Source organism: Notamacropus eugenii, chromosome 5 (genome assembly GCF_028372415.1).
Source record: "Notamacropus eugenii isolate mMacEug1 chromosome 5, mMacEug1.pri_v2, whole genome shotgun sequence".
Taxonomy (NCBI): Eukaryota; Metazoa; Chordata; class Mammalia; order Diprotodontia; family Macropodidae; genus Notamacropus; species Notamacropus eugenii.
Genome location: NC_092876.1, coordinates 83,203,066 through 83,228,089, shown reverse-complemented (window position 1 = coordinate 83,228,089; position 25,024 = coordinate 83,203,066). Strand labels below are relative to the sequence as shown.

The window sequence follows — 25,024 nt, the reverse complement described above, 5'->3', positions numbered from 1 at the left end:
TGTCACCTAGCTGCTCCCAGCTTTAGATCCATGATCCTTCAATTTTCTCATCTATAAAATGGGGATAACCTACTTGCTCATTAGGAAACTATTTTGCAAGCCTTTAAATTCTATATAAACCCATTATTCCATTTTGAAAAAACCTTGTTCATTTGTGAAAATGATCCACAATCAAGAGTGGATCTTTGAGTTGAATTTTTGCTATTACATCACAATCCATTAGATTCTGAAGTCCTTGGGGGATCACAATGCTTTTTTGCCTCTTTTTGTATCCATAGCACGTAGCACAGTACCTGGCATGAAGTGGGTGCTTTATAAATATTTACTGATTATTTGTATCACCTCTAATAACAAGCCATCCCTTGTAAGAAAGAATTAAAAAGGGAAACATAAATGAATCAATGTATTAACTGAGGTTGAGTGTCAATGCAGTGTTCTATAGGCAGAGTCCCTCTCTTTGAGGAAAGAATTTTCAAGAACTCAGTATTTCCTTTATCTGATCATCATCTTTTATTTTTCCAGCTTTTTACTGTCTCACTCTTTCTAAACCCACCTTTGATCCATTGACCTATAATCCATCCCTCTACCCTTTAGTACTGTCTCAAGCCACCATCCTGGCTCTGCCAGACTTGACCTTTTGGTGAATTGGTGCAACCCTATGCAATCCTCTCCTCTTGAATCTCATTTTTCCTTATCTTACTGCTGATCATGCCAAACCAAAGTGCAGTCATGGATTACTATCACTTTTACCTCCTTCCTTCCTACTCACATGCTGTTAAGTTGAATCAAGGGAATCATAGAAATATTGACAAATCTCAAATGGGTCATTACAGCAAAGCAATTCTATCACTCCTCCTTAACACCGAAACCCACTGACCAGCCATTTGTCAAGTTTTCCCCTTTGCTTCCCTTCTCATTTCATAGCCTTCTCTTCCAAATCCCTTGCAATCTTAGCTTTTGATCTCATCATTCAACTGACACTTCTCTTTCCAGTTACCAGTGATTTCTTAATTGCTAAATCTAATGACTTCCGCCTCAACTTCTCCAGTCTTTGATGACATTGACCCCCTTCTGCACAAGCTCTTCTCACTTACTGTTCTCTTGGTTTCTCTTCATTCATGACTGCTCAACCTCTTGTAATGGATTTTTATTCATGTCTATCCCACTAACGCTGGGCCATTCTATCCCTTGATCTCATCAGTTCTCAAAGCTCAGTGAGTATGGTATCTCTATGTGGGTGATTTCTAGATATCTTTCTCAAGCTGCAATCTGTTTCCTGAGCTCCAATCCCGAATTGTCAAACATCTGGAGAATATTTCAAACTTGATGTTTGAAATGCGCCATTGAAACTCAACATGTCCAAAACAACTCATTATCTTTCTTCACAAACCCTCCTCTCATCTGAAACTCTCTATTACTGTGGAGGGTACCACCATTGACTTTTTAGTCACCCAGGTTCACGACTTGGGCATCACTGTCAACTCCCCTCTCACTCACCCCACATACAGCTAATCATCAGTTGCCAAGGCTTATTATTTCTTTATCAGAGGTCTCTAGTATTGGTACACTCAGTCACCACTCACCTGGACTATTCCAATAGCCAATTCTCCCTCAGATCTCTGCACATTAATCCTCTCTGCTGAACTGCCAAAGTGGTTTTCCTAAAGCATGGCTCGGTGCATGTCAACCTGACAGTTTAAGGTCTAGTGGTTCCCAATTACTTTTAGGACCAGAGAAAGTCTGGCTTGTCATTTAAAGCTCTTCACCTGGTTCCTTCCTCTTTTCTACAGATGGTTTATTATCAAAGTATCTGTTCTACTCATTGTTCTTGAATTTGCTTTCCCTATGCCTGGAACGCAGGGGGAAACCTCCAAGTTAGCATCAGAGGCCTCTTTTCAAGACTTAGTTCAAGTCTTTAGATAGATTAGTCATTAGATAAATTGCACCTATTGCAAACCTTTCCTGGATTACCAGCTGCTAACGCAACCCCGGTAAGGTTCACACATTCATGAATGTGTATGCATGTATGTACAATTGGGATTGCTGTGATGAGGTTTAAATTCCTCATTTGGGACCCTCAGTTTGCTCTTAGCCCTGTTTTACATCATGATTTCATCAGAACCCTTGGCTCCCACTTATGCTGGTCATCCTCTTCCTCAACTGCCTGATCCTTTCCCCTTCTTTCAGGCTCTGGTTCTCTCCAACAGGAATGGCTTTCTCTGACTATGGCAGCCTAGTGACTTTCCCTTGCCAAGGACAGTAACTACATTTACTGTCTCCATCACTCATCCATTGCTTATTTATGTCCTAGTGTCATTTATTCATGCATTTCTAATCTCTCTGGCTAGACTGTCAGGTGCTCATGGGCAGAGGCTATGCCTTCTCTTTGCACATGGATTCCCCTCTTCCCCTCAACTCTTGTTGGCATCCTACACAGTGGATATAATGTTTTGTTCATTGATGGTCAACGACAAATCAGCGTGAGTGGGCTGGCCAGGGCTGGAGTACACACAGCATTAATTAGTATTTGTTAAGCTGAAATGTAACTTTCAGCTTGTAGTCCTTGAAACTATAATCACAGGATGGTGGAAGGGACCTGAAACCACCCCCTCTAACCCCTTCATTTTACAGATGAAGGAATCAAAGCTCAGAGGATGGAAGGGATTTGCTCAAGTTCACCCAGCCTGCAAGTATAGAACTGGGATGGAAAACCTAGAGCCAGCTTAAATCTGGTGCTCTTTCTAAGATACCTCTGGGCCTTCTGGGATGAAGGTGCCCCTGCCCTTAGAAAGGAACTGTTCTAATCTATCTAATGACTTATCATATTATTCATTAAAACACTCAAACCATCCTAAAAAAAAAATAGAGAAAAAAAGAAAACCAAACTAGGCCATGGTCCTGCCTCCTAGGAGCCAGCACGCTCATAGACATATGTATGCACCTCAGAAGAGGCCTCAGGTCCATACTTGGTGAAGTCCCTCTCACTTTTCTCAGGCTGACAACTCTATCCTTCCCCACATTCAGCCAGGACATATGGAACACTTGGTTTTAACTTCATTTATTTTTTGAACAGGATAAAAGTGCCACAGGACTGGCAGAGCCCGGGCTATGAGACTGCAGAGTCCTGACTCCCCAGCTTCTTTGTTCCTTCACGTTTCAGTGCTTCTTCTTGCTTCTTTAGCTTCTTCAGCTTCTGTGCCTCCTGGAAAACCTATTGGAGGAAATGGGAAGAAATGGTCCTTTAATGCTAGGTAAATAAAATCTCATCCATGGGGGTGTCTAAGCAGAATCTGGATGAGTTCTGTCAAGAGGAAGAGGTCCCAAGAGGGAAATCCCCTCTCACCCAAACCATTATTCAGTCTCCAGTGACAGAGCACTTCCTACTACCATTTGAGGTAGGGCATCCCACTGACAGGTCAAGTCAAACACCCACTCCCCCGTTTTTTACTAAGGCTAAACAGAAAAGTCTAATCTGTCCCCTGACTGACATGATAACCCTTCTCATACTTGAAGACAACACTTAATTTCCCTCAACTCAGATTTTCTCCATAGAGCGCCTTCCCCTAACTGGAGTGAAGCCCCATCCTTTTTAGCTGCAAGGTAGCTACCTGCCACCTCTCTGGTAGGTCAAACACTATTTTAACAGCCAAGATAAAAAAAGTCATCTAAATCGAAGCCCAGGAAAGCTATTCCATGGTACTACTAGACCCCATTCCACATCAGCCCAATTAAAGTGGCTTCTGACCCTTACCTTTATACAAAATGCCTTCTTAGCCATCCACCGTCGGTGGGCGGGTCGGTAATACAGAGGGGGAAATGTGTACTCGATGCTCAGCTCTTTACATATCTTCTCAAACACCTCAAAGTTGGTCTGCCGAAGTTTTTTGAGTAGTTTTTTTCTCCGGTCAATGGACATGAGCAGGAGCCGCTTGTGAGCCTTGTCCTGTAGAACCACCGAGTTAGTGAATTGTCAACTGTCCAGGGCAATGAGGAAAGGCTGCTCCATGAGTACCATGATTTTCTTGATGGTCTCATGACCCAGGCTGCTATTATTTTATGTAGGAATCTTGCATGTGACTTAACAATCAAGCCTTATGCTCCTCCTTACAAAGCAAGGGTGGGGGCTGGTTTCTTCGAGTTTCCTTCCCCATTCTAGTAGATTGTAAGGTTCTTAAGGGCAGGGAATATTTCTGGCTTTGTCTTTCCATCCCCAATACCTAGTTCATCTCCTGCCACTTAATAAAGGATGGCTGAATGCATGAGTTTCCAATGGGCAGACTCTAGTTTCTTCATCTGCAAGCTCAGGTATTAGCCAAAAAAGAGCTAAGGACCTACCCACTGTTTTCAATGCTCAAGAGGCAGAGAGACTCAAGAGTTGTAGCCAATGAGATTTTCAGGGTCACAGATGTAAAGGTGATGGGACCTCAGAGACATTTAATCTATCCCCTTCTATTACAGATGAGGAACTGAGGTTTGTCCAGGGTAACCTAGCCAGTTAAGCAGCAGAGCCCAGATTCCAATCTATGTCCCCAGAATCTAAATCCAGACCACTTTCTACTTCACCCTGTGGCCTCTGGAGTCAAGGTCTGGGCTCCCCAGAAGTAACAGAATAACCATAACAGCTGTACTGAGAGAGAGCTTTGCAAAGTGTATTACCTATTACCTATTCTATTGCACTGATCCTCAACATGTAGGAAGGGACACACTTTAGGAGCTAGTCTTTCCATTTTATGGATTAAGATGAAGCTCAGGGAGATTAAATAATTGGCCTGTGGTCACACAGCCAGAGTGCTGATAACTAGTGCCACCTAGTGTCATCTTAATTAGCAGAAACTAACAGATAGTTAAGTAGCACTTTAAAGACATTTAATATAAGCTATGTTTGATAATTATATAATCACTCTCACTAAATTACGTTTAGTTTGGTTTATTGGAAAACTCAGTAAATTTCTGAGTATCTGATGTAGGCTGAAGTCTGGGCAAAAATTCTACTGAATGCCAAGGAGAAACACCCATTTGCAAGCAAGGGTGTGCCTCTTTATGCATAAGAACTATGATTAACCCAAGCTATCCAAAATTTTATATCCAGTTTACTTTAGTTGTAAATAAGAACACATTTTCCCCACCAATAAATGTTTTATGAGACCACCCTCCTGCCCCCCAGTGGGATCTTAATCCTGCAGGTGCTGCCAGATCTCTCTCCATGGAGGAAGGGATAGAAGGAGGGAAGGGATGGTGAGAGGGGATTGGAGGGGGCAGCTCACCTTGCGATGCTTCTGCATGTGTTCTTCATAGTTTCGGATCCTGACTGTCAATTTTATAACTATAATATCAAAACACAAAAGGTCAGGACAGCAAACAGCCAGAACTCAAGAGTCAAAGAATCTTTTTCATACTTCACTCCATGATGGGTACTCTTGGATTCAGTGACACTGGCCTCCAGGTTGTTCCATGAACAAGACACTCCCCATCTTTCTCCTCTGGGTATTCTCTCTGGCTTTGCTCTCCTTCCTCCCCTCTAAGTACTGACCTCCCTGGCTTCCTTTAATTCCCAACTCAAATCCCACTTTCTACAGGAAGCCTTTCCCAACCCCTTTTAATGCCAGAGTCTTCCCTCTGTGGTGGCATGTTGTCTCCCCTACCAGACTGTAAACTCCTTAAAGGCAGGGGCTGACTTTTGTCTCTATTTATATCTCTAGCATTCAGCACAGCCAGGCACACAGTAGGCATTTAATGTTCACTGACTGATAGAGGGTGACCTCACAGATCAAAGCCCAAACATCACCTCACTTATGTAAGTTTGACCTCCTCCTCACCTACCACTTCTTCTGTGCAAGGATGGAATCCTATCATGGAAACTCCCCCAGAGAATTGTGATCAGCAGCTCTTCAGTTTTAGGGGTTTGCATGGAGCACTGGCCATGGCCGTGCAGCCAGTATGTATCAGAGGTCAGATATGAACCAAAGCCTGCTCTCTAGTCACTCTGCAATGCTAATAAATTACTAATATTTTGCAAGCTGCCAGTGCCCTGATAATCCCAATGGCCATGGGAACCCTGGTGGTCTTTGGCCCCTTTCGAGCCTTTCGGATGGGAAGTCAGGTAAGGTGCAGCAGAAACAGGCTTGGCCTGAGTCAGGGGACCTAGGCTTGAGGTTCAGATGGGAGATCTGGCAGGACCTTGGACAAAGAAATCACTTTCCTTCTCTGGCTCTCTGCCTGCTTCTCTAGGAGGGTTTTGATGCTTGATAATCTCTAAGGCTCTTGCTAGCTCTAACAGTGTATGCTTCCTCCTCACTTGTCAGCTCCCACTCTGCCCGAAGTACCCCCAACACATCCTTCCTTTGAATTCTTGCTTCATTTCTGTGGGTACATGTTACTATTTCCGAGGCAGGGCACAAAAAGCAGAAGAAGAAACCCTCAATACCAAGTAGACATGGCAGACATGGGAGAGAGCAGTTCTGAGAGAGCTGCAATGGTTTCTTGCAGAGAAACCATTGACTAATAGGTCTCTCTCAAGACTTACTCATGATATACCACCTTTTCAGAACTAGAGCTGAACTTAGCTCTGATTGGGTGGAAAGAGGCTGGGGGTAGGACTGGCTTAAGGACCAGCTCCCTTAAAGCAAGGTTCTCAAAACATGGCTAAGAAGCATCTGCCAGGTGGTCCATGGATTAGGGTTCCTGACTGAATTAATAACTGCATTTTGTTCTTGGCAGGAATTAATTACTCATCCTATTGGTATCTCATTAACAACAGAGAGATCAGGTACATTGTGTGCACTGAGAAAATATTCGTCTAAATTAAATGACATTTTACTATCAGTCCTGAGAGTTGTGCTTTAGTAACAAAGTAGGGGAAGGCAGGACAGGCAGTGCTGTGGCTTTCCTGCTATCTGAGGGATGCTCAGACTGGACAGACAGAATTATTAGTGGGTATGGAAGCTGAGGGTACCTTCCTCAAACAGGGTGAGAAAGCTCTGTAAGCAGGCCCTCCAAACTTTTCATATGGGTCTCTTTGATACTTAGAAACTCATCATCTAGTAAACAGAAACTGGTCAAAGGGTAGGAGAGGAAGTAATAGTTTGGGTTACACGAGTGAAAAGGAAATTATAATGAACAGCTGGACACCCAGGTAGAAGGTGGGAGTAAGCCAGGGTGGGTGAGGGGACGAGAACCTGGATGGTGGCATGACAGAACTGGAAAACACCTTACAGACACGAGTCCAATTCCTAATTTTATAGCAGACTGTGCCCAAAGAGGGGAGGGGAGTTAAACAGTCACAGAATGAAATACAAGTTGGAAGGAACCTTAAAACACAGAAATGTTAGAGCTGGCAGAGCCCTTAGAACATAGAATTTCAGGACCAGGAGAGGCCTTAGAACATAGAAGTCATAACTGGGAGAGGCTTTAGACCATGAAGTCAGAGCTAGGAGGGGCCTTAGAACACAGAATGTCAAAGCTAAGAGGGGCCTTAGGACACAGAAATCAGAGCTGGAAGGGGCTTTAGAACATAGAAGACAGAGTTGTGAGGGGCTTTAGAACACAGAAATCAGAGCTGTAAGAGGCCTTAGAACATAGAATTTCAGGACCAGGAGAGGCCTTAGAACATGGAAGTCAGAGCTGTTATAAAGAAATAAGAACAAAGAGTAAGACCTGGGAGGAACTTTGGAACATAGAGCAAAGACCAATAGCTTCAAGGTGCCTTGGAGATCACTATCCTTTACAGACCTGGCGACTACAGTCTAGAGAAGATACACTATAGTCTAGAGAAGATATGACCTTGCTTAAGGTCATATCAAACGTAGTAAATAGAAGAGCTGAGATGGGTAGCAGTTCTCAAAGCTGTTTGGTTCCTGGCTCAACTGAATAAGACAAAAGACCCCAAATATTACCCATTCTCTCCTATTCCTGCCTCACCTGACTCAGAGAAAAATATGTCAGAATGGACAGAGAGCTGGGGTGCTTCTTACTGAGAAACTAACTAGATCCCAAACCCATTACTAATAAGCCTTAGCCTATCAGCAGCACTGACCACAGGACAGACCGTAGTTTCGCTGTCCTTGGTCTTAGGTCACACCTGGTGTACTGTTCAATTCAGTTCTGGATGTCAGAGTTTAGGAATGACAATGATAAGCTGGAGTGTACAGAAAAGGGCAACCAACCAAGCAATTAACCAGCCAATCAATATTTATTAAGAATGTACTATGTGTCAGGCATTGTGTTAAAGTTTGGGGATATGAAAAGAGGCAAAAGCCAGTCCTTGCCCTGAGGAGCTCACAATCTAATGAGGGAGACAACCTGCAAACAAAGTAATCTGGACAAATAGGACATGATTAACAGAGAGAAGGCACTGGGACTGAGATGGGTTAGGGGAGGCTTTCTGTAGAGGGGCGTATTTTATTTGGGACATAAAAGAAGTCAGGAAGTCAGTAGACTGAGCAGAGGAGAAAGAACATTCTGGGCATGGGGGTCAGCCAGAGAAAATGCCTGGGAGAGGAGAGTTAGAAGCCAGGAGGCCAGTCTCACTGGATGGAAGAATTCATCTTAGGGAGAATGGTATAAAATGACAAGAAAGACAAGAAAGGGGTAAGTTATGAAGGATTTTGAGGGCCTTGGGTTCATGTTATATGAGCAAAGGTTGAAGGAATTAAGGGTGTTTAGCCTGGGTTAGGGTTTAGCCTAGAGAAAAGACTAGGGAGCTTGGAGGGTGGGGGAGCAGAAGTGGAGAGGGATAAATATGGTAGCTGCCTTTGGTTCTGTGAAAGACTGCCATGTGGAGGAGGGGTAAGGGTTGTTCTTTTTGGCCACAGAGGGCACAACATGGAACAACGGATAGAAGCTGAAAAGTATACATTTATAGATGATATGATACAAAGTTTTCTAACAACTGGAGATGTCTGAAAAGTGAAATGGGGGGCTTCAGGAGGGAATGGGCTCTCCTCATGAGAAAGGATCAGGCAGAGGCCAGAAGAGCATGTGTCACGAACATAATCTCAGATTCCCGCTGAGACCTCTTCCAACTCTCAAATTCTCTAACTCTGTGACAAGGCTTCGGGAGGATAACTGCTCCAGCATAACTGAGCACTTGCTGGCAAGGATACTGGTGGAACTGGGGGAGGTTAACTCCCATCCCTCTCATGCTGTCAAAACAGCAGCAGGAACAGCTGCAGTCCAGTCAATCCACAATCATTTATTAATTATTTTTAATTATAAATTTATTATACATAAATAATAATAATTATTATTAATGCCTACCAACTGTCAGGTAGCAGGGAGACAAAGGCTAAAATAGTCCCTGTGCTCAAGGTGCTTGTATTCTAATGGGGGAGAAAGCATGCAAATACACCTTATAACAAGATACAGAAAGTGTAAATGGAAGGTAATCTTAGAGAGAAAGCACTAGCGGTAGGAGGGATGGGGAAAGGCTTCTTGCAGAAAGTGAGCTTTTAGCTGAAACTGAAGGAAGCCAGAGGAGCCAGAATGTGACGAGAGGAAGTGTTCCAGGTATGGGGCAGTCAGCAGAAACACAGATGATGGGAGAATGGTGCAGGAGGAACAGCAAGGAAGCCAGTGCCACTGGATCATGGACCATGTGGAGGGGAGTGAAGTAAAAGAGGGAAAAGGTGACGGTGAGACTGTTGGTGGTGGGGGCAGGTTATGAAGAGCTTTAAAGGCTAAATAGAGGATTTTATAATTATTCTGGAGGTAAGAGAGTGACTAGAATTGACTGAGTAAATAGGGTGAGACGGTCAGATCTATCCTTTAGGAAGATCACTTTGGCATCTGAGGAGAGGATGTACTGAAGTGGAGTTGAGAGACTTGAGGCAAGGAGAGTCCCCACCCCAGCTCTAGCTCACTGAAATAGCCCAAGTGTTTAGTGATGAGGGCCTTCACCATGGTAGTGGCAATAATAGAGAGACACAGGATCGGGTTCTGGGAATGTCAAAAAGGTAAAACTGACTAGCCTTGGAAACAAAGATATGGGGGTAAGGGGTGGAGGGGAAAAGCCTGGGTGACTGGAAAGACAGTGGTGCCTTCTACCATAACAAGTTTTGAAGAGGGAGGGCTTTGAGTTTCTATGTGACATACAGCTCTAGATGTCTGGTAGGCAGCTGGAGAAGTGAGACTGGAGGTCAGGAGAAAGGTTAGGGCTGGATAAATAGATGGTAATTGAATCCATGGGAGTTGAAGAGATTCCCAAGGAAAGGAGGAGGTAGGGGAAGAACCGGGGCAATGTGGATAACCCTTACCCTAGGACTACAGATCTAGGACCTAGCTGTGAGCCCTCTAGGCAGGAAGAGCAAAAAGACTAGTTTACAGGATTCTGACAACATCCTGGCAGAAAGCTTTTAACTTTCTGGTCAAGGATTTTTATCTTACTCAATTGCTTTTTAATCAGTCAGATAACAGCTTCGACCAGAGGGTATTGGAATAAGAATAAAAAGATTGTTTCTTTGAACCCTCAGGGTCTTTGTGACCCTTTCATCAGGTAAGCAATGGGGACACCCATGGCACCCAAGGCTAATTTGTTACAGTAGAGTTTTAGGTACAGAAGATAATTTCATTTTTCTTGATCACTCTCTTTCTTCCTTGCCCAAGCAAGATTTCAGCTCCCATAGCCATTTGAGCTGAATAGGGCCTTAAAATATGTGTTGGGAGGCAGATCATTCCCCCTCCTCCCCACCCTCCATTCACCCTTGGACCAACCTCGAGCTTCCAGGGATGTAGTATCTTCTGGGTTTAAGGTGATCTGGTTTAGCAACTGCTCTGTCTTTATCTTCATTTTCTCCTTCTGATGGGGGAACAAACCAAAAAGGTTCTTCTGTATAGTCTGAGCCCCTTCATCCTCAAAACATACTCCACCACCCTCTCCCCACATTCTCAAACTTCTTGGGACACTGGTACCTACTCTAAGGGTTGTCTTGGAAATGGTCACACCACTGCTCCCAGGAGGTGACTCCAGGGACTGATGACAAGGGAGCTCAGTAAATAGCAACCAGAGTACAGAAGGAAGGAGACTGGGAGCTTCCGAGAGCACCTTCTCTAAAACTCAGAGTCTTAAGAGTTACCTAGAGCAGTGGTCTCAAGTTCAAATAGAAATGGAGGCCACTAAATGTACATAAAGATGTTTGTGGGATGCATAATGTCTTCATTTAAAAATGTAAATGTGTTTTATTGTATTTATTTTCAAATTACATTTTGATCTAGTTCTGGCTGTAATCAGTTGTGCTGCGAGTTTGACACCTCTGACCTAGGGCATTGAGAGGTTAAGGTGATTTGAAGGTTACAAAATCAGTATCTATCAGAGGCAGCATGGTGTAGTGGGTAAATTAGTTGGCCTTGGAACCAAGAAGAACTGGGTTTGAGGTTGACTCCTAATAAACAGATGTGTGGAAGGTCGGTGAACATGAGCCTAACATCACACTGGGGACAAAAGGCAAAGCGAGATGGGTACCATTCCCATCATCAGAAGCAAGGACCTGTGCTTCCTCCCATTACTTATAATTATAAATCAGCTGCCATTTTATATAGGGTTTTGCAGTATACATGAAGTGCTTTATGCCTGTGGTCTCATTTATCTCTCACAGCCCTGTGACAGTGACTGGGGTGGCAGTGTGATACAGTATTGAGAACACTGATTTTGGAGTCAGAATCCTGGCTCTGCCACTTAGTATGTGACTGTAAGCACGTGGGCAGCTAGGTGGTGCAGTGGATAGAGCACCAGAGCAGGAGTTAGGAGGACCTGAGTTCAAATCTCACCTCAGACACTTGATACTCACTAGCTGTGTGACCTTGGGCAAATCACTTAACCCCAATTGCCTCATCCTAGGTCAACTCCAGTCACCCTATTGAATATCTGGTCACTGGATTCAGATGGCTCTGGAGGAGAAGTGAGGCTGGTGACCTGCACAGCCCTCCCTCACTCAAAACAAAGTCAAGTACAAGTCCTGTCATTATCTCTCTGATGGCATGATCTTCTTCGGCAACGAAGGATGAACACACATATAAGAAGGTCACTGTACTTCTCAGAATTCAATTTCCTCCTTTGTACAAGGGTTGGACTACCTGATCTGTAAAGGCCCCTTCAGCTCTAAATCTATGACCTATGAACCTTTTCTCCTTGATTTATAGATCAGGAAACAGAGGCCCAGATAACTATGACTTGTCCAACGTCACAAAGAAAGAGGCACGGTCAGGATTAGAACCCAGGCTTTGTGAGGCCAAAGCGATCCTCTAGCCACCTCCTCTTGCAAATGTACCCAGAGACTCATTTTAATAATTATGTTTAGTGGTGCCAATAGTACTACGGTAAACTACCCTTGGTGTGCAACATATCTACGTCTGAATTTAGCCTCATGGGAGGGAACCTGTGGCCTCAAGGCCACATGTGGCCCTCTAGGTCCTTGGGTATGGCCTTTTGACTGAATCCAAGTTTTACAGAACTCGAGGATTTATTTCATTGGAAATAAACACCAGGGAGAAAACATAGCAGACTCCATAGCACACCCCATTCTGATAATGAGCCACAGATGGGTACTGATAAGGAAGATGGTAGAGGGAAAAAAGTGCTCAGTGAAGGGAAGAAGACACTCACCTGGTTGGCCATTTCCAGAGACAAAAGTCTTCTCACAACATCATCGACCCTAGAGGGAGACCACAATGGTAAATAACTTTGGAGTGGGTGTGGTGGTGGTGGTGGGAGCCCCATATTTCAGGTTAGTCTGGAAAATCATGGTAATCTAGAGTCTTTTTCCCAAGTAGATCAATAAAGTCTCTGGAAAAGAGAGGTCTTCTCTCCAAGAATTAGAAGAACGACAGATTATGCTTTTAGGGGGACTGTTTACTAGGATGACAGTAAGAATATGAGGCTGCCCTGTCACAGGGGAGGCAGGACTTCAATAATAACCAGAATATAGGAAAGATCATCTCAACACACCTCAAGCCTCAGATCTTTATTTTCCCACTTGTCACAATTTTAAGAGAATGACTAAAGGGAATGGCCTACACCTTCATCACTCCAGATCACTTTAATTACCTTGGGTCCTCACCAATTAGTCCCATTCAATCACTTCCCCAAATTGGGACCAGTCTCTTATGCTTAACTAGTAGAAAAAATAATGAGAATGATCCATCTGTGATAACGGTGATCCAGTTCTTCAAAACTGGCCTTTTCCATCTCTTTTGTCCCCCATTCTGCCTCCAGACCATGACACACATACATACCCATCAATTCCAGGGACGTTTTGATACTCTTTCAGCAGCATGGAGGAAGGCAGGTCATCCATCTGGCTGGGCTGAGTGACTAAAGCTGGCACAGGAGGAAACCATAGGAGAGCAGCTCTCACCCTTCAACATCCGCCCCCAGTGAACCCCGACAGACCCCAGGGGCACTTGGGGGATAAAGGGATAAAAGATTGGGCAAGTGACTTAGTCTCTTAGAGTCTTAGCTTATTCATGTGCAAAACAGGGGGGAAGCAGGGGGGATCTAAGGCTCCTTTCAGGGCTTCCTATCATTAAATCATTCATACCTACTCAGTGCCCGGCCCTGGGCACCGTAGGTGGGGGCCACAAAGAAAGGTATGACAGCCTCCGTCTGCGTGGGTCCCACGATGGGGACACGGAGTCCCACCCTTAAGGCCTCAGGGTGGGGGCTCTTCCCATTCAGCCCCGGACACACGCCGGGCAGGGGCCCAGCTCACCTACCTGGCTTCTTGTCTGCGTAGGCTCGGGCTGCCTGGAGGAGGGGGCCGTTTCCTAGAAAGTGAACGGGCGGGGGATTGGAGGTGGCCTCAAAGCCCGGACTGCGGGACCCCGGCCCCTCCCCCCTCCTGGCTGACCCCGCTGCCCACCCTCTTCCCTGGCCCGTTTTCACAGCCTGTTTTCTCTCCCTGACCTCTCCGCCGGGTCTCCCGTCTTATTCTCGGGCCCCGCCGCCCGGTTTCTTTCCGTGCTCCGCGCGCCCGCTCCGTTTCTCCCACCCCTGCCCTCCCCCATCCTTTCAGTCCCCGCCGCCCGCTTTCTCTCAGGCTTCGCTCTCGCCGCCGGATTTCGCCCCGCCCTCCCCCTCACCGGGAGATCTCAGGGTGCACGGAGGCCCCGCGGCTGCTCTTGCTGTCGGCCCGCAGGCCAGGGCCGGGGCCTGAGCTCGGCCCCACAGGAGCGCCCTCCGCGCCGCCCTGAACATCTTGGGCCCCGCGGCCTCCGCGCTGCTTTCCGGCCTGGCCTCGGGCCTCGCCGCCGAACGCCGGAGAGCGAACGGACGACTCACATGGGCGCAGCCATCTTTGGCTCAGGCTCAGCCAATCGAGCGCGTCTGCGGGCAGGAGCAGAGGATGGTCGAGCGCATCGATGCAACTTCGGGGGCTTGCTTCAAAGAGTGTTAGGGAGTGGACTCCTATCGTTCTTCAATTCTCTTCCAAACCTGCGCTGCATCTAAATGCAAACCCCGAAGTGCTATGTAAATATTAGCCATCATTATTACCGCCACTACCACCACCATCACCATCATCACCATCACCACCACCACCATCATCATCATCGATGCCTGGTGCTGCGAAAGGCCCCTTGACCTTCGAGGCAGGAGCCTCGGTCCAGCCTGGACTTTGGGCTTTATTCCCCAATCCGGGCCTCAGTTTCCCTCATCGGTGAGTCAGTGAATAAACATTAATTAAGCGCCCACTCTGTGCCAGGCACTATGGCCCCTGCCCTCAAAGAACTCACACTCTAATAGATAACCCCCGAATAAAAACCCATACGCTGGATAAATTGGAGAATAGCAAGAGAAGGAAAGAGGATTCTTTTACCGCTGACATTCTGTGATTCTGGAGGAATTTCTAACCTGGGCATTCATTCAACAAGCATTTAAAAACATTTTAGATGGACATCTTTTTTTTTTTTTTACATCCCAGTATACCCTGAATACCCTCCTTCTGGATCATCATCAAAACAGAAAAACTAACCAACCAATGAGCTAAGTTGAATGTTAGTCTCCTCTCCTTCCCTTACCTCTGCAAAGAATGGAGGGAGGTGAATTCTCTTATCTCATCTTTGGGGCCAGATTTAGTCATTATAAGCTCACAGCATTCAGTTTCCTTGTTCCACCTAGGTAGCTGTAGGTACTTGGTATATTGTTTTCTGGGTTCTACTTACTTCACCTTGTATGGATTGGTTTATACATGTCTTTCTCAGACTTCTCTGTGTTCAACATTCATTGTTTCATGAATGTAACTGATGGACATATACTTTGTTTCCATTTCTTTGCTGCCACAAAAAAATGCTACTATGTATATTTTGGAACAGAATCTTTATTTTAGATATTGACCTCCTTGGAGTATATGTTTATCAGTAAAATCTCTTTAGTTGCCCTCTTAGCGTAACTACAAATTGACTTCCAGAATGAAGAATAAGCCTCTTTTAAATGTTTGGCATATGCCTGGCTCTGCTGTGGGGTTTCTATAGTACTTTAAGGTTTACGAGTGTGTTACCTATGTTGTCTCATATTTCAAACAATTCTCAAATCCCTTGGAAACAGTCTCTGTGGTGGAGTAAGTTTATATTTTATTGATTCCGTCTTCTTTCCATGACTCCTTTTTCAACTGCCACAAATTCATTCACTCCCGTGTTGTTTCTCAGGTTCTCAGTTTTGCTGCTTTTCTCAGCTACTGTTCTAAATCATTGTCTTATCCCAGTCATAGCTTAGAATATTTATTAAACGAGAAGGCAAAAGGCTCACAGTCTCTGCCTAACTCCTAAACAAAATGACTATCTCAACTGATGTATTAAGCTTTAAAAAATATATATGTATACATATATATATATTCCTGTTCTGTTAGTTTCCTTCTCTTTTAAAAAAAATCCCGATCCCCATATTGCCTTTTATTTTATTGTTGATGTTATAGTGGACTAGAGCACCAATGCATGAAAACAGGATACTTGAGAGTGTGATTTCAATAAGTGTGAGAGGGAATTCTCCTAAAACAAGATGTAAATGTTGGACTTGTGTTTGTTGAGGCAGTAGGGCTGAGGATGGTTGGGGTCCGCTATTAAGACAAACCTTTGTTATTGATGGTAGGTCAGTCATATCACTTGTATATGCAGGGTAATGATACAGTGAAACTTGGATCTCGAGTCAGAAGGTCTGGGTTCAAATCCCACCTATGGTACTTATGTGTCCTTGAGCCAGTCATTTGAACTCCCAGGGCCTCAGTTTCCTTATCTGTGAAATGAAGGAGGAGTCTGGCTTTGCCTCTGGCTCTCTCTGATCCTAAGATGAGGCTGCCTCTGAGGTTTCTCCTGGTTCTGGCCCTAGAATCCGATGATTCAGGCTCTTCAAATTCCAGCTCTGGTTGCTGCTAGTATCATCTTAGTCAATCACTTCATCTTTCTGACTCTTAGTAAAATCAGAGGGTTAGACTGGGTGATCTCTATGGTCCCTACCGCCTCTAAGTCTAATGATTCTATGAAGTTATCCTAAGTTCACAATGTAGTTCATTTAAATAAGCCAATATATTAGTAGGCTAAGCACCTACTGGGCTCAGTCTACAATGCTAAGTGTACAAAAATAAAAACTAACCCAGACCCTGTCCCCAAGGAGCTTACGGTCCAAGAGGGTGATAAGCCATGTGCACAAATAAGTCAGATGCAAGGTGAAATGTAATACAGACAGTGGACAGAACCCTGTGGAACTTTTACATGGTAGGCAGTAGTACCTACCTCTTGGTGGGCACCATTGACTCAGAAATGAAATATTTATTAAACAAGAAGGAAAAAGTAAGACTAACCAAAACATAATACTTTCTCAAGAGAAGGCAAAAGAAGGAGTAATCAAATCATAAATAAAAATCAGATCACAAATCAAAACAATCATAAGAGTCCACCCATAAATCAGGCTCCGCTCTCCTGCTAATGTACACAGTGTCTGTGTGTTTGTGACAAGAGACATAAACTTCCAGAAAGCTAATGAGGCATATCAGTAGGGAAAACCTTGTGCCTGGGGAAGCTCAGGACTGAACTGCAGGCCTTGATGTTCCCTAGGGAATATTTTGTATCGTGAATTGCTGATTGGGTAGGCTCATTCCTCTTCTGGGCCTTTCCATTCCCTTCCTGGACAAAGCACTTTTTTGTTACTCTCATCACTGAAGCTGTATTAAACTTAAAAAAATCAAACAAAAATAGTGTCACACTCTTTTAATGACAAGCGGTTCTCTTAAACCTGAAATCTGGAGTATGAGACATTTCTTTCTCTTCATCCAGAGACGGTAGTAGTTGTCGTTCAGTCACACCTGACTCTTTGCGATCTCTTTTTGGGGGTTTTGTGGCAAAGATACTGGAGTGGTTTGTCATTTCCTTCTCCAGATCATTTTAAGGATGAAGAAAATGAGGCAAACAGGGTGAAGTGACTTGCCCAGGGTCACACAGCTAATAAATGTCTGAGGTCAGATTTAAACTCATGAAGATGAGTCTTCCTGACTCCAGGCCAGGCACTCTATCCACTGCACCCCCTTCTCTACTCTGATTACTGACTTCCTAGTATTCCTTTAAGTCCCAACTAAAAATCCCACCCTCTGTGGCAGACAGTGGTTAAGTGCCTTTCATATAGCTAGTAAGTAACTGTGGTTGAATTTGAACTCAAGTCTTCCTGACTCAAGGCCCTGGGTGCTCTATTCTCTGAGCCACCCACTTGCCTAAGAGATGGTAGTATAGTAGAGAGCAATTCAAACAAGCCTATGAGTCAGGGTTTTTTTTTTTTTTTTAATATCGGGTTAAGGGATTCCCAAGGGATTCATGGTTAGATTTCGGAGGGATCTTGAATTTGGATGGCAAAAGATGACCTCTTTAGGTTTAGTAACTTCTCACTGAAATTTACCATTTCTTTCAGTTAAGGATTAAAAACAAAACAGTGTTTTGAGAAGAACCCCACCAGACAAATAAAGGGGTCCATGACATAAGAAAATAATCAAGAATTCCTGCTGTTAGGAGTTTCCCCTTCTCTCCATTTGTAGACAAGTCCAGCAGCTCTTCAAACCACAGAGGATTCTGCTTTCCTCCAATCATCTCCCAACATCAGAGCTCTCCTCTAATCAAATCATCTCCCAGAGCAGTGCAAAGCAGCGGTAGAGACTGCTTGGTCTGTCAGTTCTCAAACTATAGATGATAGCATCTGAGCCCAGCCAGCTCTTGGAACATCCAGGAAATTTGCTTTCGTTAATCAACTCCCAGCAACAGAATTCTCTTCCAATCAGCTCTCAGAAGTAAACCCTGTCTCATTTTCAGTTTAGAGAGGGGGTCAGTTCAAGCTTTAAATTATCTCAACTCTCATTTCAGCTGCTCTCTGCCTCCACATATCCTTTCTTGTGTGTGTGTGTGTGTGTGTGTGTGTGTGTGTTTAGCTTTTACACAGAAATTTTTACTTCAAAAGATATAATTACAAATATACAAACAGTCCTCCAACACATGGGAGGCATAATCCACTTCCTCGGTCTATGGGGAGGTAAAGGGGATTAGGTTCCCTGCTTAGCTGAATTTCCATGGAGCACACAGTTCCAGTTCCAAGTCCACACTTCCCCTCGTATCCTAGTCCTAGGTACTCTGGCCCCTCAGGGTTTCCAGGTTTGGGCTGGATGGATGGCTATACCATCTGGCCTGCAAGTGGGGATCACCTGCTTCCTACAGTACCTGAAACTGAGGGAGAGAAACAGCAAAAAAGAGAAACAAACACTCCCAGGATCATTTCTTAGAACTGGAGTAAAAGAGGGAGGACAGGTCCCCTCTCACCATTTTGGTTCATACTTTGGGTGAATTGAGATCTTCACCTTTTAAATGAGGCAGGAAAGAGGATGATTTTGTGCTTCTGTTCGGTCCAGCCATGCCCTGTCCTGCCCTTCCCTGCCTTGTCTGTTGATCTCCCATCAACTCTCTGCTTCAAACCAGCACTATCCAGTGTGAAATAACCTAACTCTAGCATATGTTAGCCATAACACAAATAGTTATTACACAATAGTTCCATAGTCCCCAAACTGCTTATGATACGATTTCCAAAAATAAATGACAAAATCCTGTAAACAATGGTGTTCAGATTGGCAGCAGCCATCTCTATGGTTAATACTTCTGACTCTGAGCTGCTTTCAAAAAGATCCTCCATGTATATTCATCTGAGGGGCTGTTTTCTCTCAGGTCTTCAGTATTTGTTTCTTCAAATCACTTTTCTCTGTTTCACACAAAATATTCTTTTTCTCTTTCTTTTCCACAAATAAAATGTCCTCATACAAAAGGGACAGTAACTTGGACCTACAAAGTAATCTGTAATTTTTTTCCCCCTCTTACAAGCATATATAGTCAAGGAAAACAAAATTTCTCATTGGTGATATCTAAAAAAGTGTCTCAATCTGCACTTGACGTCTGTTACCTCTTTGTCAGGAGGTGGGCAGCATGTTTCATCAAGAATCCTTAGGAATAATTGTGGATGGTCAATGTGTTGATCAGAATTCTCAAGTTAAAAATTTTTTTTCTTCTGTTTTAATCACTCAAGATCCGCTTTTGTCACCCTTCCAACACAACCCCAGCCCCACAACAAATCCTATTACTTTGTATAGTCAATCAAGACAAACAGTGCTGATATCCTAGAACACATTTCTTTCATTCTGCATTCTGAATCCTTTAGTTCTCTATCAGGTAGGTAGCATGTTTCATCATTAGTCCTCTGGAATCCTGGTTGATAATTTTGCTGATAAGAGTTCGGCACAATATCATTCCACCACATTTATATACCAGCACTTGTTTACTCATTCTGCAATTTATGGGCACCCTCATAGATTCCAATTCTTTGCCACATCAAAAATAGCTACAAATATTTTTGTATATCCTTAGAATTTGTTTTGCTTAAGATTAATCTCTCCCTTAATTTAATTTCTCCCTAATTTCCCCTCCTTCCTTCTCTTGTTTCTCTCCTATTTCACTGTTGAATGAAATGTATTTCTGTACCCAGTTACATGTGTGTATTTCTTTTTTTGACCAATTCAGATGAGAGTGAGGTTCATGTATCAGTCGCTATCCCCACCTTGTTTATATAAATGTATCCTTGTATACCTTAATTATGTGAAATAATTTCTCCTAATCTTTCTTTCCCTTTCCCCCCACTGTATTTCTCTTCCCCTCTCTTTCCATACTTAAGATCATCAAGACATAATAGAATTACTTCCAGGCTTTATCTAATGGGGCTCCCCCTACGAACCCTGATAGTGAGAGGGCTCAGAAGGGACACATGTATCATCTCCCCACATTTGAATGTAATCAGTTTACTCATTTAGTCCTTTATCATTGTTTACTCACATTAACCTTTGTCTTCTCTCCTCCGTTTGCACTTCAAACTTTCTTTATTTCATTAAGGTCCATTTCTCCTCTTTCCTCACCCCCTTCAAGCACTGTACTCCGTTTTTTTGGGGGGTTTTTTTTTTTGGCTAAGTTTTCTTGGCTGTAAACCCAGATACTTTGCCTTATGAAATACTGTATTTAAATTTGTTTGTTCCTTTGTAAAGGCTGTTAAATCACATGTGATTGTGACTGTGGCTCCTCGGGGGCTTGAATTCTTTCTTTCTGGCTGCTTGCAGTATTTTTTCTTTAACCTGGAAGCTCTGGATTTTGGCTCTGATGTTTCTGGGAGTTTTCATTTTGTTGTTGTTTTTTTTGTTTTAGGAGGTGACTAGTGGATTCTTCCCCTCTCCTACCACTTCACCCTCTGGTTCTAAGAATTCTGGACAGTTTTCTTTAAAGATTCTTGAATTAGGATATCTAGGTTTTATTTTTTTTTCTGCCATGTTATTCAGATAGTCCAATGATTTTTAATTTTTTCTCCTCAGTCTGTTTCCCAGGCCAGGTTTTTGCTATAAAGTATATTTTCTCCTATTTTTTCCCAGCCTTTTGACTTTATTTTTAATATTTCTTGTTGCTTCATGGAGTTATTGGCCTCTATTTGGTCTGTTTAAATTTTCAGGGAGCTTGTTGCTTGGGCAAGGTTTTGTACCTCTTGTGCCAAGCTCTTCATTCCCCTTTCCATTCTTTCTTCCACAGCTCTCATTTCTTTTCCCAATTTTTCTTCAAGTGCTCATTCTATTTATAAAAATATTTAAAATATCTTTTTTTAGACTCTTGTTTCAGCTCTTCCAGGAATTCTAGTTGAGTTTATGCCCAAGCTGTGTTTTTTTTCTGAAGCAATGCTTTTCTGAAGCAAGATGTTTGGGAGTCATTCTCTTCTTTTACAATTGTGTCTTGAGTGTCTCTGCCACTATAACAGTTCATTTTCATCATTTTCATTATGGTGGGATTCTTTTTCTGTTAACTCATTCTTCCAGACAACTTTCTGACTAGTCTTGATGTTAGGACTGGACTCTGTGGCACTTTGGGAGTGAAGGTCTGGGCTGGTTCTGTTGATGCTTCTTTCTTGGGGTTTTGAGTGTTGTATTATTTCAAATAATAACAGGAACAGGCTGAGGATCTGCCAGTTATCAGTGTTCCCAAAGGGGTCTGATCCAGGGCAGAGTTTGATTGTTGCCCTACTGGTCTGTGCTCTGTGAGTTCCTGGCCTTGGTTTGGTTATGAGCAAGAGTAAATGCTGCAGGATTCCACCCTGATCGGCCAATTGGAAAGCTCTGTTGGCTCAGAATGATAGAACTGTAGGCTCCCCTTTGGTCAGGTTTTGTTTTGATTATTCCTCTGCAGGTAGGCTAGATGTTGGAAGTGAACTCTGCTTTGCACCTGATGTATGAACTATTTTGTCTGGTATTGCTGACTTCCAAACTTGTTCCTTTCTCTGTACATAACCCAGGCCCTCCTTACTGGGGAAGCCATTGTCCTGCTTCTGTGGGTCAACTTCTCATTTACCTTGGATCTGGGTTGTGAGACTGGAGATTGACCAGTTGGCACATGTCCCCGTTGTAGTGCCCTTCTGGGTGTCTGGTGGTACCCTGGTGTGAGTCTGGGGGTTTCCTGCATGGGTTGGAGAACTTCTCCTTCCTTTGTGCACAGTTGCTTTCATGGAATGCTCTAAGCAATGTGCTCCTGGCTCTACCCATCTCCAGTGTCCAAAGACCTCCCTGTCAGTCTCCTTATGACAAATTGGGCTGGACAAAGGACTCATTGTGACTTATAGTGTATTTCCACATCAAGATTCAATCTTTTTTAGATATATCAGGAAAAGTATGTAGAGAAGAACTTACTATACTGTTTCTTATCACCCTGTCATCTTAGTTTTTCCCTGGTCTCTAGGAAAATTTGGAAAACTTTCACTTGGGAAGATGGGCTTCGTGGAGGAGATGCTATCTTGTTGTGTTCATCCTTCATTTTTAAAGAGAACCATGACATCAGAGAAATGATGACATGATTTGCGCTTGACTTTGTTTTGAGTGAGGGAGGGCTGTGCAAGATCACTGCCTCATTGTCTCCTCCTGAGCCATCTGGATTCAGTAACCAGATATTCATCAGGATGACTGGAGACAGCACAGGATGCAATGGGAGACCTTGGTGTTTTAGGTTAAGGCCTTTTCAGGTACTCACTTAAAGTGAGGTAATGCCCATTCAGTTAATAGGTCCCTTTAAGAAGTAGTCAGGGGATCCCCCTTTAAATAGAAAAGAAAGAATAAATAAATAAATAAATCAACCTCAGCCGAGTCCTGAAGGAAGAGAAAGATCGATAGGTAGGGATGAGGAAGGCATGCATTCTAGAACAGGGAATGGACTCTGAATGCATAGAGTCCAGAAACATTCTTCACAATGTTTTCAGAATATTCCAGTTGGCCTGGTAGTGGGATTAAAGTAAAGTAATGCTGGAAAGGCAAATTGGTGTCAGAGTATGACAGGTTAAGGAGTTTTGCATTTTTATCCTAGAGGCAATAGGAAGGTTTTGTAGGAAGGCAGCATAGTGTCTGACTACTACATTAGAAAAATTATTTAACTAAATAGAAGAATAGATTGCAGAAGAAATAGACTGAAGGTTGTTGTTATGGTCCAGCTGTTTCAGTTGCATTTGACTCTTTGTGACTCGACTTGAGGTTTTCTTGGCAAAGATGGTGGTTTGTCATTTCTTTCTCTAGCTCATTTTATAGAGGAGGAACTGAAGCAAACAGGGTTAAGTGAATTGCCTTGTGTCATACAGCTGGTAAATGTCAGAGGCTGCACTTGAACACAGGGAAATGAGTCTTCCTGACTCTAGGCCTGGCCCTCTATCCATTTCAAGGCCTCAAGACTGAAGGTAGAGAGGTCAATGAAGAAGTATGACAATAATCTAGATTATGAGTTGCTGGGGGCCTGAGCTAGAGTGGTGACAATGGGAATGTGAATGGACAAATGGGAAAGATGTTGTGGAGGCAGACTTAGTAAGACTTGGCAGCTAATTGGATGGGGTGTAGAGGGAGGACTCAAAGAAAATTTCAGGGTTTCAAACATAGGTGGTGGAGACCTAGGGGCATCAATAGAAACAGAACAGTTTAGAGGAGAGGCAGGTATGGGTGGGGAGAGAGAATAATTTCAGTTCTGGAAATGCTGAATTTGAGTAGAGAGCTGAGTGGAGAGACCCAGCACATGGTTGGATTGTATTCACAGCTAGAGGTAGTGGGATCGTAGATGCAGAGCTGGAACGGCCTTAGTGATCCCTTAATACAACTAGCTCATTTTATAGATGAGGAATCTGAAGCCTGGTGAAGTTCAATGGCTCACCTTGGGTTACTTAGATTTTCATTATATTGTAAGCTCCTTGAGGACAAGGACTTTCTTTTGCTTTTTTTGGGGGGGGGGTCCTCAGAACTTAGCATAGTGCCTGGCACATAGTAGGCATTTATTTAATAAATACTTATTGACTGAATTTGAAGGCATATCTCTTGACTCTAAATCTGGTGCTCTTTGTTCTACTTTTATATCCTGAAGTTAGAATTCAGGGAGGAGATTGGGGCTGGAGCTGATGATTACAGAGTCATTTGGACAGACGTGATCACTGAAGCCATGGGAAATGATTTCTTTCCAAGTCCCATATTCTGAGTCTAATCCTTCTGGCATTAATTAATAATGAAGTTCATTGTGGCTGCTCTGATGTTCTGGGAGGAGAGTATCCACAAATCCTTTTTCTGAGCACATGGTCTAGAGGTAACTGTTATCTAGATAACTGTGTGCTAAGTCCTCATGTGCTCTTTGTGAGTCTGTATGAGCATGTGAACTAACCTATTCCCCGTTTAACTTAACTTAAGAGAGTAAGACCCCACAGAAAGTAAATAAGAGTTGGGACTCTAACCTAAGTTGTCTGACTCCAGATTGAGTGCCAACATACTTACAGGGTGTTTGAGATGGAAGGTACCTTAAAGACTGAGTAAGCCAGAGACTCTTAGTCTGGCATTCATGGACCCCTGAGGTCTGTGGATGGATTTGAGGGGGTTCATGAACTTGGATGAGCCAAAAATTGCATATTTATTTTCATTGATCTCTAGCTGAAAGTGAGCATTTCTTTCAATTATTTAAAGTTGTCATTCTGAGAAGTTCATAGACTGCCAGAGGGGTCAGTGATACAAAAAAGGATTAAGAACTCCTGATCTAGTCCAAACCCCTCATTTTCCAGAGGAAAAGATCAAAAGAGGCAGCATAGTGTAATTGCGTAAGTGCAGGATTTGGAGTCAGAAGAAGATTTTGATTCGAATCCTCATTGTTCCTTATTACCTGTGTGACCTTAAGCAAATCACTCAGTTAATTGAAGGAGCCAGACTAGATGACTCCTGAGGTCCCTTTCAGTCTTGAAATGTGGGCTCCTATGAAGCTCAGAAAATGAGAAATGGTTCCGTCAGAGTCACCTGATGAATCAGTGGCACAGCCATGGCAGAATCGACATCTTGTCTTCACCAGTTTTTCCCTAGACCAACAATGTCTCACATGAAGCCTGTTCACTGATAATGCTTATTCTCCCTTGCCCTCCCCTGTACTCCGCTTCCCCCTTCGCTCATGTGGTTGTCAGCAAGGATAGAGAGCACAGACACACCTTAGAGTCTGAAAG

General features: G+C 43.6%; 1 protein-coding gene across 1 annotated transcript; it reads right to left on the bottom strand.

The window, feature by feature from the left end:
• Positions 1–3,042: 3,042 nt before the first annotated feature.
• Positions 3,043–14,353, bottom strand: MRPS15 (mitochondrial ribosomal protein S15). Its single transcript, XM_072610022.1, has 8 exons — positions 14,071–14,353; positions 13,705–13,755; positions 13,225–13,309; positions 12,596–12,644; positions 10,708–10,792; positions 5,265–5,323; positions 3,752–3,943; positions 3,043–3,211 (listed from the first exon to the last, which is right to left on the bottom strand). The coding sequence occupies exons 1-8, from the start codon at positions 14,183–14,185 to the stop codon at positions 3,107–3,109; spliced, it is 741 nt and encodes a 246-aa protein (XP_072466123.1). The 5' UTR covers positions 14,186–14,353; the 3' UTR covers positions 3,043–3,106.
• Between the last annotated feature and the right edge of the window lie 10,671 nt (positions 14,354–25,024).